At 39.7% G+C, this 16272-nt stretch overlaps 1 protein-coding gene across 1 annotated transcript in view; it reads right to left on the bottom strand.

Moving 5' to 3' along the window:
• Window positions 1–236: 236 nt before the first annotated feature.
• Window positions 237–16272, bottom strand: part of LOC134386585 (cytosolic beta-glucosidase) — a 119272-nt gene continuing 103236 nt past the window's right edge. Inside the window, exon 5 of the mRNA XM_063108792.1 lies at window positions 237–439. Within this exon, the coding sequence (XP_062964862.1) occupies window positions 237–439 (203 nt within the window). The remainder of the gene's footprint in view (window positions 440–16272) is intronic.

Here is a 16272-nt window from a genome sequence, read left to right as displayed (position 1 = left end):
TTTTTTAATATAAAAATCAATTTCATTGATTTTCTATTCTACTTTTTCCAAACCTTATGGATCAAAATACCATTAAAGTCAAGGCTATAATTAATACATCCCCAGGCATTACACAGCCACACTTCTTAATCACAGATCCACTGGTATGAGCTGTTGATTACAGAGGCAACTTGAAGTTGGTTTTCTTTCCAGAAGCAGAGGACTCTTCTCCAGGTGACACTTCCCAGCCATCTTTCTTAAGGATTTCCTTCTAGCCCATTGTTCTGGATGATCTTGGCATACTCCTTGGCTGATGTATAAGGGACTCGGGGTCTAGCTGGGTCTTCAAAGTCAACATGGAAAAGACCAAACCGGCTACTGTATCCGCTGTTCCACTCAAAGTTATCCAGAAGAGACCATGCACAATATCCCTGAAGATTGACTTTGTCAAGTTGTATAGCTGAAATGTTTTAAGAAAGAAAAAATTACCATTTCTGGGAAGGTTTTATGAGAACACAGACAAAATCACTGATGAGCAGTATAGGTCTCTTTCTCCTCCTCTGCAGGGGATCACAGTAGGAACAGACAAAACCTGCTCTCTATACCCTTTTCACACAAAAAAAATTATAAGTATGTGAGGTAATACATATGTTAATTAGCTTGGTTTAGCCATTCCACAATGTGTACATATATCAAAGCATCATGTTTTACACAATAAATATATATAATTTTTATTTGTCAATTTTTAAAAACTTTCCTTTTTCAGTTTCCTGCTTGAACTAACCAAGGGCTTCATTGAAGAAGTTAAGTTATATATTATTTTAATTATTTGGTTATTCATTCATTTTGATATTTGTTTTATTTATTCATTATTTTTTGAGCATTTTTCTAATACTTACCACTTTTCAGGCACAAAGACACATATACACACAGAGTTCCTCCCTAGTACCCAAAAGTGTGTTTAGTAGACTCTGTCCAGCTTCTAAACACAGCTTCAAGATAGTCCAGAAAGTTCATTAGTAAATTGGAATAGGTGACAATAGCATGCCTGGGGAAGCTCCAACACTTACCTTGTGTCCCTATGTCCAAACTAAGACATGTCTTACAATTCTGGAAAAAGAACCTCCAAAATAAAGATAGTCAGAACACAGCTCTAGTCATGAATGAGTCATAGAATGAGTAGGCACAAAAGTGCTATAGCATCCTGTCTCAATCCAACTGGGTGACTATAAAAGAATACCATAGACTGTGTGGCTTATAAACAATAGGAATTTATTTCTCACATTTCTGGAGAGTGGGAAGTCTAAGATCAAGATGGTGGCAGATTCAATGTCTTGTAAGAAACCACATCCTGTGTTTACACAAGACCATCTTCTCACCATGTCATCATATGGCAGAAGGGGTGAGGAAGCTCTCTCATGTCTCCTTTCATATGGACACTAAACCCATTCATGACCTAATCACCCCCCCAAATCCCCACTTCCTAATATCATCATATTGGGAGCTAGGATATCAACACGAATTTGGGAAGAACATGATATTCAGTCTATAGCATATCCCCTCTGCCTCATGTCTAAGCTCAGAATGGTCCTTAAGCCCTTTCAGAGCCAAAACAATGGATCATCTCTCCAAAAAGTATGCATATGTACAAACAGAATATTCTATATAATTTCATTTGTGAGTGCCCCAAAGCCCATTCATGGACTCCATGTTAAGATGCCAAGGTATGGAGAATTCTCTAAATAGTTTTACACTAATTTCCACTATTTTATTCAGGGAATTGAGCTCACTTTTTATTAGTATTTTTAGTTTGGTAAAACTCTAGGGTTGTGTGAATCTTTGCATTGAGCATGTTCTTTTTTAAAACCAGAATAAGTAAATCCAATCTATGGGATGCGCTAATATCTGTGTTTCCGTGTGGAAATTACATGAAAAGGCAGGTTTGATTTACAAGATAGACATATTCCTAAATAAACTGGGTGAAAATGAGCATTCATATAATAAATCATTTTAACTGTACTGGGGATTACTTTCAACCAAAATAACTCCTCTAGCTAAATATTTGCTGAATATTTATTCAGCAAAGCAAGACCTGCCCTTTAATTTTTTCCTTGGAATCAACCTGTATCTTTCAGGTGTCTCAAAAATACTGTACCATATTCTACTACACCTGTGTTAGTCTCCAGACTTTCTTGGAATTTTTTTTTTTTTTTGGCTGCAGATATTCCATAGACAAAAGGTGCTTGACAGGTTAATTGACACACAATCCCTTCACATTTGTGCATGAAGTCATGCAAAGTGTTTTGCTTAGAGAGTGCCTTACAAATGGCCTTGAAACAGGAATTAAGCCAAGCTGGACTGGATCTTTTTAGATACAGTATTGTTGGAAAATGAAAAATGTAGCATTCACACACATTAAGCTTTGCAGGAATAAAAGTATTTACTAGATATTCCTTCTTTTCCTACTTGTCCACATTTGTCCTCTATGTCACCCATAATCTGGAAAATATCATTTTTTAAGTAATCTCTTTTTTAAAATTTAATTTAAGTACTAGATATCATATCTCTAAGAATCAAAACAACTAAAGCCAAATACCAGACCAGGAAACAACAATCTTCTCTGCCTTGTAATTCAATCTGGGGACATGTGAGAATCTGCGTATTTCCTTTCTTATTTGCAGAACTCCTGTCCAGCAAGAAAGACTGCCAGGTATAAAGCCAGACAGTTTCTGAGAACACACACAATCCCACTGATCATGCATAGAAGGATTGATTCATGTGCTAAACCAGGGGGAGAAAACGATACCCTGCCTGCTTGGAAAGGAAGAAAAAGGAAATCTTGACAATTTCATTGTTAACTGCCAGGAGTTCCGCAGCAGGCACTAAACTGCCTGAGTGACACTGGTGGATGCCTCTGCATTTTCATTGCAGGAACATTCAAGTAGAGAATTACCTAGTTATGGCTGAGGAGCTAGCCTGCTGGAATCCTTCTCACCACGCCACCACTGGGAAAAATTACAAAACTACACTGGAGCTTACACGCCTCTCCTCTTCCCATCTCTTCAAGAATGTAAAGAGACCATCATCCCATTTCTCGTCACCATGATTTATGAGGTCCCACATCTTGACAGGGAAGAAAACACTTCTATGAGTTCACTTTCTTTCTGTAACCAGAGTTGGAAGCAAAGTAAACACAGACTGGCAGGAACATTGGATGGGTACGAAGCATGCTAGAATAAAAATGTCACCCATCACAGAATCAGAGTTTGGTCTTGGACTGAAAAGCCAGTGGAAAGGGTCTCACACTTAGCAGGTTGGATGCAATGATGCAAGGAGAAAAATATCTAAGCCTTGCTAACATGGTACAGTTTGGGTCAGGCTGTTCTAATTATAAAAACCCCATGCTGGTGTAGTACACACACACACATGCATACAGGCATAAACACACACACACACATACACACACACACACATACACACACACACAAACACACACACACACACACACTCACACTCACACTACCCAGAGTTAGCCAAACTGAAAAGGTTAAGGACTGCCAACCAATCATAAGACTGCCCTCACTTCATACACCCACTGCAAGTTCAAGAGGTTCTCAAAACCACCTTAATTTGGGTAATTTGCTAGGACTAACAGAACTCACTAAAAGCTGTCATATTCATGGTTATGGTTTACCAGGGAAGCACACCTGAGCTTCCTTGTGCAGTTTTTATAGGAGGCTTCATTATATAGTCATTATTGATTGATTGATTTCCCATGTGGATGAACTTGGTTTCCTGGTGAACTGATACCAGGTGACCCAAAGCCTCCACTCCAAGTCACAAGGTTGGTCTTTCTGTTGTGTCTAACCCCTGACCCTAAACAAAGACATTTTTATCAAGTATGATATAGATTACCTCCTGGACATTGAGAGCAAAGGCCAAACCACTCTTTGGGCAAAGTCACACGCTAGACACACACACGTGCACAATCATACACACACAGAGACACATACACACTTATTATAGAAACTTATTATTTCATGGGACTGGGCAGAATCTTCTCAAGTTACTGGTTTCCGAAACACCAAAATTATGCCTGTATTTGTCACATTACAAACGTCTAGAAATTGGGAGTTCAGCATCGGTGGGATTTATTACCTGGCAATTTATAAACAGAGATAGCCTTAATTTTCAGGATTGTCTAGGACTTATATAAGATACCCATGAATGTGGCAAAACCATCAAGTTATCAGACAAATCACTAATCCACAGACCCAAGCTGCCATGACAACAACCAGTGGAAGGATGGCAGCCTCACAGAAAAAAAAAAAAAAAAAAAAACCCGAGAGATAAAACTCCAGGAGTGAGTGGGAAGAAAATATGTAGGCCTTTAGATTTCTGTGTTCAGCTAATGGCAGGCTACGTGATTTCTGCAAACCCTCCTAAAGAAAACAAGTAGAAGATGCAGGACACAATTTTTAAAGTAAATCTTCAAACCAATGGAAAGCTGAAAATTTACAAGGGAATTACCAGGTCAAATTTAAAAGTAGAAATTGAGATTGGTAGATATGGTAGCTATATTAGCCTAATGGAATTTTCCAATCTTAGGAAATCTGAACCTTTTTCTTTTTTCTGGGATGAAGTTAGGTATCAAATGGATCACACTGGATGGGAAGTCTAGTATGATACCTACACACAGAAAACTAAGACCCCAAAAGACCCAACCCTCAGTAATGGTGAGAGTGTCCCAGAAGCAAACTAGTCATTGGAAAATCTTGGAGTCATCTGATGGTTCAGCAAAGTCTTTTCTGGATCTTAGATTGAGGTGATCTCAGACTGTAGTACCCCCAAGTGCCTGGCAGATGCACATTCAAATTCTTTTTGAAGGGAGGTACCTATTCAAAACCTCCAATTATTATTACAAATATTTTTAAGTATGATCATCAGCACATAATCAAATACAATGAGACCGACTGGAAAAATGATGATGTTAAAAAAAAAAGAAATTATCAGAATCAGCAGAAAACAGAAAACAACTTACAAAGCTCTCAGTTATCAGAATTGTCACACAGACTATACAGTAACCATGTTCACTGTGTTTAAAGCATAGAGACAAACTTGAAATATCTTCAAGGTTTAGGAACCTATAAAAACCGATGTGAACCTCTACAGATGTGGCTTTTAATCTCAGATGCACCAGTTACTTGCTGAAAGGGGCCTCTCATTTCTCATGGGTACAATGGAAAAACACTGCTATGTACTTTTAGGGCTGCTGTAAAGATTAAATAAAATAACATGGACCCCAGTAAAATACTCAGCCTATGCTGGGTTTCTGTTGTTTTCCTCTCTGCCCATCCCTTAGGAGAATGCAGAATCCAAGGTAAAAATATACTTGTAAGAGGAGGGAGGGACACCAGGAATGTGCACACACAAAGGAAAGACCATGAAAGGAGACATTGAGAAAGTAGCCATCAGCAAACCAAAGAGAGATGCATTAGGAGAAGCCAAACCAGCCAACACCTTGATCTTGGACTTCCAGCCTCCAGAACTGGGAAACAATAAATTTCTGTTGTTTAAGCCACCCAGTCTGTGGTATTTTGTTATGGCAGCCCTAGGAAACTGGTTACAGTTTGGGACCTGAGAACTTCTGGTTTAATAAACTCCCCAAGTGATTTTTATACCTAATCAAGTTTGAGACTCATAGCCTAGTATAAGCTCTGACAGTCCGCTACAAGTTTTTAAATACAGTTTTAAGCTCCAGAGGAACCCCTCTTGAGGCTTAACAATATGTTGGAGAATCTCTCTGCCCCTCTCCCTAGTAGTCATAGCCAGAGATAGCTCAGTGCTGACAGACACAGCTATGTATAAGCTGGGCCATACCACCATTCAGAAATGTATGACACCAGAAGGCTACCAGGATGCTGTATGCACAATAGTGTCAGAAAACCCTTTCAGCCCACTGCTCAGTTGAAGTCTAGCTCAATCCTTAGGGGTCAGGAGAAATTTTCTTGACTCACCACGTTTAGTGGGTTAAAGGGTGGCCCCCAAAAGATATGTTCATCCAAACTGTGAATGTGGACTCATTTGCCAGAAGCATCTTTGCAAATGTATTTCAGTTAAGGATCTCAAGATAAGATCATCTTGGATAACGGTAAGCTCTAAATTCAATGACAAGTGTCAGAAGAGAAGAGAAAGGGAGAAGGCACACAGAGAAGAAGGTGATGAAAAGACAGAGGCAGAGATTGGAGTGATATATCTATAAGCCAAGGAACACCAAGGATTGCCCACCGCCTCCAGAAGCCCGTAGAAGGGCATGGAATAAATTCTCCTGCAGAGTCTCCAGAAGGAACCCATCCTGCTGACACCTCAATTTCAGACTTCTGGCCTCCACAACTGTGAGACAATCCATGTCTGTAGCTTTAAGCCACCAAGTGTGTGGTCATTTGTTATAGCAGCCTCAGGAAACTAATGTATCATGCCCTTTTAGACTGGTTGCCAACTGGGCTCCTAGTCCCAAACCACCCACCTGATCTTGCTGAGGACTTATGAGAATCTCTCTCAAGGCCTGTCAAAGCTGGAGAGAAAAAGAATTCTGAGGACACAGTTTGAAGCTGTTTTTCTGGCAATTGCCCCCCACACTAACTTTGAAAAGCTGTTTCTCTGAATTTAGTTAAAATGCACGAGAGCATTACAATTGCAGGACAGTTTAGCTGGATAATAGTTTCCGCAAAAGAACCGGCACACTGGCTATTTTCCCCTTTCTTTAGAAAAAATAACATCAGGAAGATGTAAACATAGAAAATATACAATAAGCCCTCCCAACTCCAGCTGAATATCATGGGCTGGACAGCATATATGACAATGTTCAAGTAATCCCTACACAGGAGGCCCTACCTGTAGATGGGAACTCCCAGATGCAAAAACTATGACACTCTGAAAAGAGAGTCTTTGAAAACCAAAAGCTAATTTTTAAATATTTTATAGGAAAATGCCAATTAACCAGAAATGAACTGCACAGATTTCATTATTATCTGTATTATATCTACTACTTACATTAGACTTTGGAGAGGAAAAGCTGCAAATAGCCAGCAGTTGAAAGGGGCCATATAAAAGTATCTAAATTGTAAAGCTGATCTGAGGATAGGTACACGTTCTATGTCATGTTCTATAATTTCTCCATCGATATCGTTTTTACAGTTACTTCTGCTCCAGTAGAGAAGTTCTTCTCATGGGAACCAAAGTTCTTCTCAGCAAGGGAAGCTCTCTTCTACCAGAACAGCAGCCTTCCTTCCCCTTTTCTCTCCCATTCTCTCTACCTTCCTGCCTTTCTTTCTTTCCCTGTGGTATTCACTTTCTTCTTCTGTAAAATGGGGCTAATAGTATCTTCATAGCTTTATGTATTAAATTGAGTATTAAATAAATTAATACCTATTAAGCTCCATAAATAATGGTTAGTGTGTAGTAAACATTCAATACACACTACTTCGCTTTTGCTATTGTTTTTATTTTTCTTAGAGTCTGGGAGAGCAATGAATGAAATCTGTTTTCTCTCTTCCTCCCATCTGGCTTCAAACGGCTTTCAGAAGGTGTCAAGTCAGCACAAAATGCTCAGTGCTGAGAACCAGAGAAATCAGGGCATGGAGGGAAAGCGCAGCATCTGGGATAGGGTTTGTGCTCAGTGGGACTGGGTCAGTTGTGGGTCATGCAATAGTCAGTAAAAACAGGGAGCGGAGGGTGATATGGCCAGGAAGGCCAGGGACGGGGAAGCCTCCTGCGTTAGTGTGCAGGGAAGTGGGGTTGGCCTCACTGAAGGCTTCCGGGATCCTATGGCAACAAATACATGCTGTCTTAGGAACTGGGGGTATAATGATAAGCAAAATAAACAGCTCCTTTTTTCATAAAGATTACAGTTTATGGGGAAGGCATATCTTAATCAAATTAGACCCTGTGAGCATTTAATCACAGTCAATGAAAAGCAGTATGAAAAGAAAGAAATGAAAACCGTGAGAAAGAGCAACATATTAGCTAGCATTTAGGTACCACTTCAAGGGTTTCATTATGTGTTAATTCATTTGATCTTCACAATCACCCTATGAGTTAGTATTATCACTGTCCCCATTTCACAGACAAGGGAATCAACTCACAGGCAGATTAGGTAAACTTTGCAAAATGCATTCATCAAGTAAGCAGGAGACTTGAGACAGGAACTCAAGCAGGGGAGTGGCTTTAGCTAATTTGCCTTTTTAAAAGATTACTGTGACCTCTGTGGAGAATAGATTTGAGTGTAGCAGAAATAGAATCAGAGAGAGCATTTAGGAGTGATTGCAGAAAATCATGAGAGAGATGGTGGGAGCTTGGTCTGGGGTGACATAGGTAGGTGAGCCAGATGAATTCTACAGATACTCGGGTAAAATCAACAAAATTTAACAATTCACTGGGCCATCAGTGGTGAAGGAGGTAAGAAAACAAAGTCAGCACAATTTAATGGGTAACGTTGTCAATCTCTGAGTTAGGGTTACTGGACATGGACAAGTTTTGAGGAGTGGCAGGAAGATAATGAATTAAGCTTTGGTTATGATGATTTTAAAGTGCCTTTTTTGATCTCCAGACAGAGTTGATCAGGTAGTTGGAGAGACAGATAAAGAGCTCAAAGTAGTCTAAGATGGGGATGCAAATTTTGGAGTCGTCATGCAGAGATGATAATTGAAATCGTGGCTGTTGAAATAGAAATTAGAGGATAAAAAAACAAGACTTTTGTGCAAGTTTTACAGCATTCGAACATTTAAAGATAAGCCAAGGTTGGTTAACTAATACAAAATTATAGCTAGATAGGAAAAATAAGTTCTAGTGTTGTACAGTAGTGTTAGGCATGTATAGTTATCAAGAATTTATTGTATGTTTTCAAATGGCTGAAGAGAGGAACGTAAATGCTCTCATCACAAAGAAGAAATAAATTTTTGTGATGATGAATATGCTAACTACCCTGATTTGACCATCACACATGTGTGTGTGTGTGTATAAAACATAACTCTGTACCCCATAAATATGTATAATCAATACATGTCAATTAAAAATGAATAAGCTAAAAAACAAAAATGATAAGCTGGAAAGGAAGACTGAGAAAAGGGGCCAGAAATGTCCCACATCCTTGACCTGATAAAATCACAGGGGACACTTTCTGTAGATGTAATTTTACAAAAGTTACACATCTCAAAGGGGAGAATTTGGGAATGAAACTTATGGCTGTCTGAACCAAAGCCCATGATCATCTCATCAAGATAACATAGAAGGATTGCAAATCTTAAACACAAGGACCATAAGCGACATGCAAGAGTCAAAGTCACTGTGGGATGCACATTGCCAGACTACATGGAGAACATGAGTGTGTGCAGGTGGGAGAAGCACCTAGAACATCAGTCCCTTAAAAACAAAAATCCTTCTATGACACTAAGACCCTACGTGACCAGGCCTCTGCCTCACTCTCCTACCTCTTCCTGTCTTCTACTTGCCATTTTCCAGGCACATTGGGATTATTTTTCTTCTTGGAATGTGCTGAGCTCCTGTCCATCTTATGCCCTTTACACTAACTTTCCTATCCTAGGTCAGTCCTCTAGGTCTACACCTTCTGGCTCCTCAAATTATGCTCCTTTTATTATGCTCCAATTTAAAGTTCTATTTTCAATCACCCCATTCTCTTTCATATAATCCAGTACTACTTTCTTTGTGGCCCTTATCATTAAATGAAAATGTCTTGTTCATGTATTTACTTATTTTTTATTGTCTATCACCCATGAGAAAAAGCGACAATATCTGTCTATTCTCTTCAATATGTCTCACCCTGAGAACAGTACTTAGCACATAATAGATGAAGTACATAATAGATGTACTTATTATTTAGTACTATTATTTAGTACTTTTACTAGATAAGTACTTGTTGAAGGAACAAGGGAGAGGAGGCAAAGAGAGATGGGAGGAAGAAGAGGGAAGGAGGGAGAATGGCTGGGATCATGCTAATAGGCTCATAACAGGACTCCAGTCTCACTATTCCCATCTGTGTCTTACACTCATAACAACCAGGCCTTCAGTGGCCATTGGCTTCAGGTCTCCACCCAGCACCTGGATCTCTACTGTAGCACAGCTGGTGGTCCCTGTTTCCCATAGTAACCAGCCTCTACTTCCAATCCCAACCTGGCTATTCCAACTCTTCACCCACTTAGACCACATATTCCCCCATCATTGCCACTGGCCTCCCACTCTATGACATTCCTCAAAAGCTTCCCCACTGTCTCAGTTGCTGCTTCAACCGTTCCACCTCTGACTCCCAATGTTTCTCACAAAACCCTCTATTGGCCCTTTGCTGCCTTTCTGAGTGTTTTCCCCTTGATCTGTTAATTCTAAAAGCTCTAGGTGCTCAGAAACAATAATCGCTGCACTCTCCAGGGCAAAGCACTAAACTTGAATGGTGACTCCTTGGTCCCTGGAGCTCCTTAGGAGAAAACACCTTCCGTCATACGATCTTATCCCTAGCCTGAGATACACACTTTGAAATGACTATTATTTTTTACATTGTAAGAATACTGATCTACTTACATGTGGAAATATCCCATCTTTACCAGCTACAACCACCTAAGAATAGCTCCCAAGGAAAGCATCTGGTGCTCCAGACAGAACTATCAAAGTCACATATTCCTATACTCAGGTGAAAAGATGGGTACTAAGTTCTATGGCTCTAAACATGAAAAACTAGGCATCATGAGTGAATAAAAACTGGCAATGATGAATACGGGGGAGCAAAAGAAAAATGTGTAGTTTTATCCTAAAACTGATTTAGGGTGTTCGAATTGTTATTTGTCAAACTGTATCTGGAATGAGTGGTCTAATATTAACACTTCCTTCTTAATTCTTTTCTTCCACTCCTCCCTTACATCCACAGATATTTTATTACGCTACTATATACAAGTTATAGTTTTAGGCAGGATGACTCTTATACAGGGAAAGAAAAAAGTCTAACGTAGACCTTGCCCTTAAGCTTCCAGTAGGCAAGTAGAAGAGCAAAGCCCACAGATTTGCCTGCTATATGCATTTGTTCAACACCCTCAACTTCCCTTTCATAACATGTGTGAGATGTGTAATTAACCATTTGTTTCCAGTCTGTCTTCTACTCCAGACTCTAAGCTTCAGGAGGGCAGGAAGCATGTGACTCTTGCATTCTCGACACTTAGCCCAGTGGCTGGGGAAGAACAGTGCTCAATAAACATTGCCTAACTGAGTGAAAGGCTACAAAAAGATAAAACTGAATGTACTGTCAGCAATATGAAAACAGAGAAGAGGCAGTCCATGAGAAGGCAAGATTATTTTCTTGATCAAGATGACTAAATTCAATTCCAACTTCAACTTTTCCAAATTAAACATAAAAAGATGTGAGACTTAATCTTCTTCCAGTCTAATCAACTCACTGCCCATTTCGTATGCTGGAAACTGGAACATGTTCTTGTGATCTCTTGACTCCAGGACCAAGTCTCTTATCAATTACTGGTATTCCTACACATATAAAATAAACTCTGAATAAATTATATTAAATGCTCCTTAAAAAGCCATTCTCAGAGGAGTCAGTACCACCTTTCATTTATGACAAAGGGAGAGCCAGCAAGCGTTAGTATGACTCTCACCACACTACCGCCATAAAAACACTGCAAGTGCCTAAGTATAGCAGCCGCTGTAACTGCCTGGAGTTGAGAGATATGGGAAAGTGAGTAACGGAGACAAAGAGGAACAATGGCACCTCTTTAAAATGCTACCTTGTAAGTTTTCATGTTGTTGGCACCAAGTTCAAGCCCAGGTGGGCACACCTCACCCAGACTGCCTGTCCTGGCCTAATGTACAAGTCTCGCTAGTCTGCTTTTTAAGGACAAGGAAGGACACTGCTTGGTGATATGGCCACAAGCTGTTCGGGGAAGAGACTTTGCTCAGCACATTTCAGAGAGCTACATAAAATAAATAATCATGCAAAAGCAGATTTGTTCTGATAGGGCTCTGACAGCTGCTCCGAGAGGTGGGTCCTTGCAAGCCCATCTTTCAACAATGAACTGACCTAAAGATCCAGGAAAGCTCCAGACAGGACCATATGGCCTGGAATAAAAACATATTTCAAACTCTGTTTATTATGCATATCTTTCAAAGGTTCACTACCCTGTGATGAAACATCACACCTGCAAGGCTTTAATAAGCTTCCCAAGCAAGCACAATTATAAAATCACAGGCACCTGAAGAATTTGTCTTCTCTCTTGTACTTAGCCATGCACTGCCCACCAATGACTGGTCTCATTATTTTTAATTAAATGGGTTTGCAGTATTTTGTAAGGTGTGATCAATACTTACTCAGAAAATAAAACTCCTTATAGACCTCAGAGTGAGGGCTATGAAATATCTCTCCTCCTAAACTTTGGGGACTCCATTATAGCATACAAAACACTCCAGTCTGACTGAAAAGAAGTGATTCAATCATGCAGCCTGGCAAAGATAGGAGAGCATTTGACATCGATTTAGGCTGGGCATCATTCATCAGCAATACCAGGGGCAAAGCGGGTATGAACAGCTTCCCCTCACACGTGTGCCCTGTGACTCCACATCTGGTCCAAACATTTGAGAAGCATAGTTTGTTCATTATTCACTCAACAAATACACACTGAGTAGTTATTATGTGCTGGACTCCAGGCTGTTTGGTGATTTAGAGATAAATAGCACACAGTTTCTGTTCTCAGGAGTTAATGGTCTCATTGGAAGGAGAGACCCAAAAAGAACTGCATTGGGAACACAGAGGGACGTGGGCTATAAAAGACACGGAGGAACAAAGGAGGGGATAACTTAACCCTCCTGGGAAATTCAGGGACAGCTTTCCAGAGGAACAGGCATTTGAATAGAAACTTGAAAGATAAATAAGAGTTCACTAGCTAGTCACAAAAGGAAGAGTATGAGCCATAGCAGGGTTGGAACTATGATGATGTGCCGTTTTCACTGGCCTCTCTCAAGGCCCCGAGCAGTGAGATACACTGTGAGGCCCCAAGTCCTTTTTACATCTCTCCTTCTGACTAGCTTATGCATGAACAAGGCATGTATGTCTGAGATTGTTCACATGATTAAATGACCGGTTTGGAATAGATGATCATTACAGGCCCATTGACTCTATAATCTCTCTAGGGTTCTTCCCAAACTAAAACTCTATGTGAAATTTGGAACCTTTTATTTCTCTGCCCCCCAAAAAGTACAGAGTGGTCCCTCTGAGGATTTTAGGAATGGATTTTATGTAAGATGGCTTACAGTAATTACGCAGAGTGACAGAGAAGATGAGTCTTGTCTGCTAATATCTGTCTTAGTCCCCTCAAACCTGCTGTTCAACATGAAAAGAGTCTTTGAATTGTATTGTGGAAGAATTATATTATACTAGGCCTTCTAAATGAAGACTATAAGACAAAAGAGTGATAAAAGAAACGAAGTTTTTAACTAGGAAATTATATGGTAAACCTAGAGACATATAAAAGAGGTGCAGATAAAGTCATCAGTAATGTGCAAGAAGATGAGCTTCTTTGACTAAGCATTGCTATTTGGCAAGGGCATTGAGGGCACAGAAGGAAGGAAGGAAGAAAATAAAAGGAGAGAAGGAAGGAAGGAAGGAATATCTGCTTACACAATCAACAATATCTCTAAACTGCTTTATCCCCAGGCTCTCAACAAATATGTGGCCAAGTTATTGTCTTTCAGGCCTCGAGGAGAACATCATGGGATTACCAAAGGTGGTGCCTGATACTTTCCTTGCATATTGGGGGAAAAAAAAACCAAAGCTATTGTTTATTACTAAAAAAACATATTGCTCACAATAACCCTTAAAGATTGATGCTGTTATGTCCATTATATGGACATAGAAAATGAAGTTTAGAAAAAGTAAATGTGGTCAAAGTGATTAAGAAAACAGGTGACAGAGAAAGAGTTGAAATCCTGCTGCCTGGTTCCAAAGCCCATGCTCCTTCTAAGACCCTATCTTGTTCTTTCCCTGATTATTCTTCATTGGGGTTCACACCCCTGCTTAGGAGGTAAAGAATAGCCATATTTTCTCATTTTTACTTATGCTTTAAAAGACCGCTGATCACAGCACAGCAGGTGGCCATGGCAGATGAGGTGACATAGGAACTCTGGACAGGTGCCTTGCACTGAGCATGTGACTGACTGGCATGCCAACAAGTTTCGTTTTATTTGACCTCATTGTCTTTCATATGTTAGTTATTCCTTTCCAGCTTTGAGTATTAAAAAGACAAAAATGTCCCTAAGAGGACTCAGCAGAAAGGGAGAAAGATTAGAGAATGTGCATGGGAATTGGAAACTTTTTATCTTACTGTGAACTGCAGGGCAGAGAAAACCATCAGACAAAGAGAGTTTGGAATCAACATAGTTTTGTTTTTCTGTGGCTAATGCCAGGACTCTATAAGTCTTTGAACTCTATTGTTTTACTTAATAAATATTGGCTTTGTTTGGATTTTAATAAATCTACTCTATTATGAGCTACTTCATTGAGGTCAAAGAAACATACAGACCCCCTCTCCCACCAACAATTTATTGATCACCTTCAAGAGTGGCTTTCTTTAATAAAGAATAGGGTAGGGCCGACCCCGTGGCGCACTCAGGAGAGTGTGGCGCTGGGAGCGCAGTAGCGCTCCTGCCGCGGGTTCGGATCCTATATAGGGATGGCTGGTGCACTCACTGGCTGAGCGAGGTGTGGTCGGTCACAAAAAAGACAAAAATAAATAAATAAATAAATAAAAAATAAAACTACTTTAAAAAAAAAGAATAGGGTAAATTTACTCCCATTTTTGATTTAATAAGATAGTAGAAACTCACATTTACTGAGTGTTTACAGGATGCCAAGTACTGTTTTGAGTTTTATATGCATATTTTATTTGTTCCTTCCAACAATGCTATAAGGTAGATACTACTATTACTCCCATTTTACAAGATGAGAAAACTGAGGCACAGGGAGGCTGTGTCATTTGCCCAAGGCCCCACTTTGGGCAATTAATCTCAAGTATGGTCTGCTCTTGTAGACTGGAGTAAATCAAATTTAGAGATAATTCTTGAAGAACAACTACATCATTTTATTGTAAGTATGATGTTTATTCTTTCATTCAATCAATACTTATTGTTTTTGTTCCAAGCCACTAGGAATACAGAAACGAGTAGGATGAGATCCCAATCCTCAAGGGCTTCTCCATGAAGAAACAGAAACATAAAAGAGTGGCTGTGATACAATGTGATCGGAGTAAATACTGGCTGCCATGAGAGTAGAGAGAAAAAAATCTCAACTCAGTGAGGAGCACCAGGGGGATGCAGAAGGGGATGCCAGATAGGCTTCTTTAGAGTAGGTGTTGCTAGAGTAATCTTGAAGGGCAGGGAGATAATGAGAAGGAAAAGGCCAGAAAGCATATGAAAGAAATAAGGACACTGTATTACCCAGAGTTCTCCAGAGAAACAGAACCTGTTTTATATATATATATATGCATTTTATCCATATATTACATATGATATATTTATTTATTATAAAAACATAACATATATATGTGAGAGAGAGAGAAAGATTTATTATAAAGAATTGGCTCATGTGATTCCACAGGTTGAGGAATTTCAAAATCTGCAGTCGTCAAGCTGGAGACCAGGAAGCCAGTGATATAATTCCAGTACAAGTCCAAAAGCAGAAGAAGACAAATGTCCCCACTCAGAGTCAGGCAGAAAGAGTGAATTCTCCCTTATTCAGCCTTTTTGATCTATTTGTGTCTTCAACAGACTGGATGAGGCCCACCCACATTAGGGAGACGATCTGCTTTGCTCAGTCCACAATTTAAATGTCAATCTCATCCAGAAACGCCCTCACAGACATACCCAGAATAATGTTTAATCAAAGATCTGGGCATGCCATGGCCTAGTCAAGTTGATACATAAAATTTACCATCACAGATATATTCTGGTAACCACATCTAACTTGGTGTGACACAAGGCATCGATAAAGGCAAAAGGGTGAGAGATACCCTGGGGAAGGGTTTAAAAGCCATGTCATGGAAGGCCTTACTTGCCATGCTAAGAAATTGGAATTTTATGCTGAAGGCAATGAAAAACCACCAGGGAGTTTTAAGTAGAGGAACAAGAAGATTGAATTTTTACTTTAGAATAATCATTCTACCAGCAGACTGGAGACTGGAGGCCAGGAGGCCAGTTAGAACACTGCTAAAGACTTATATTAAGGAAGTTTCA

The sequence above is a fragment of the Cynocephalus volans genome, chromosome 9, assembly GCF_027409185.1.
Source record: "Cynocephalus volans isolate mCynVol1 chromosome 9, mCynVol1.pri, whole genome shotgun sequence".
In the NCBI taxonomy this organism is placed as follows: domain Eukaryota; kingdom Metazoa; phylum Chordata; class Mammalia; order Dermoptera; family Cynocephalidae; genus Cynocephalus; species Cynocephalus volans.
This window is presented reverse-complemented; position numbering and strand designations above follow the sequence as displayed.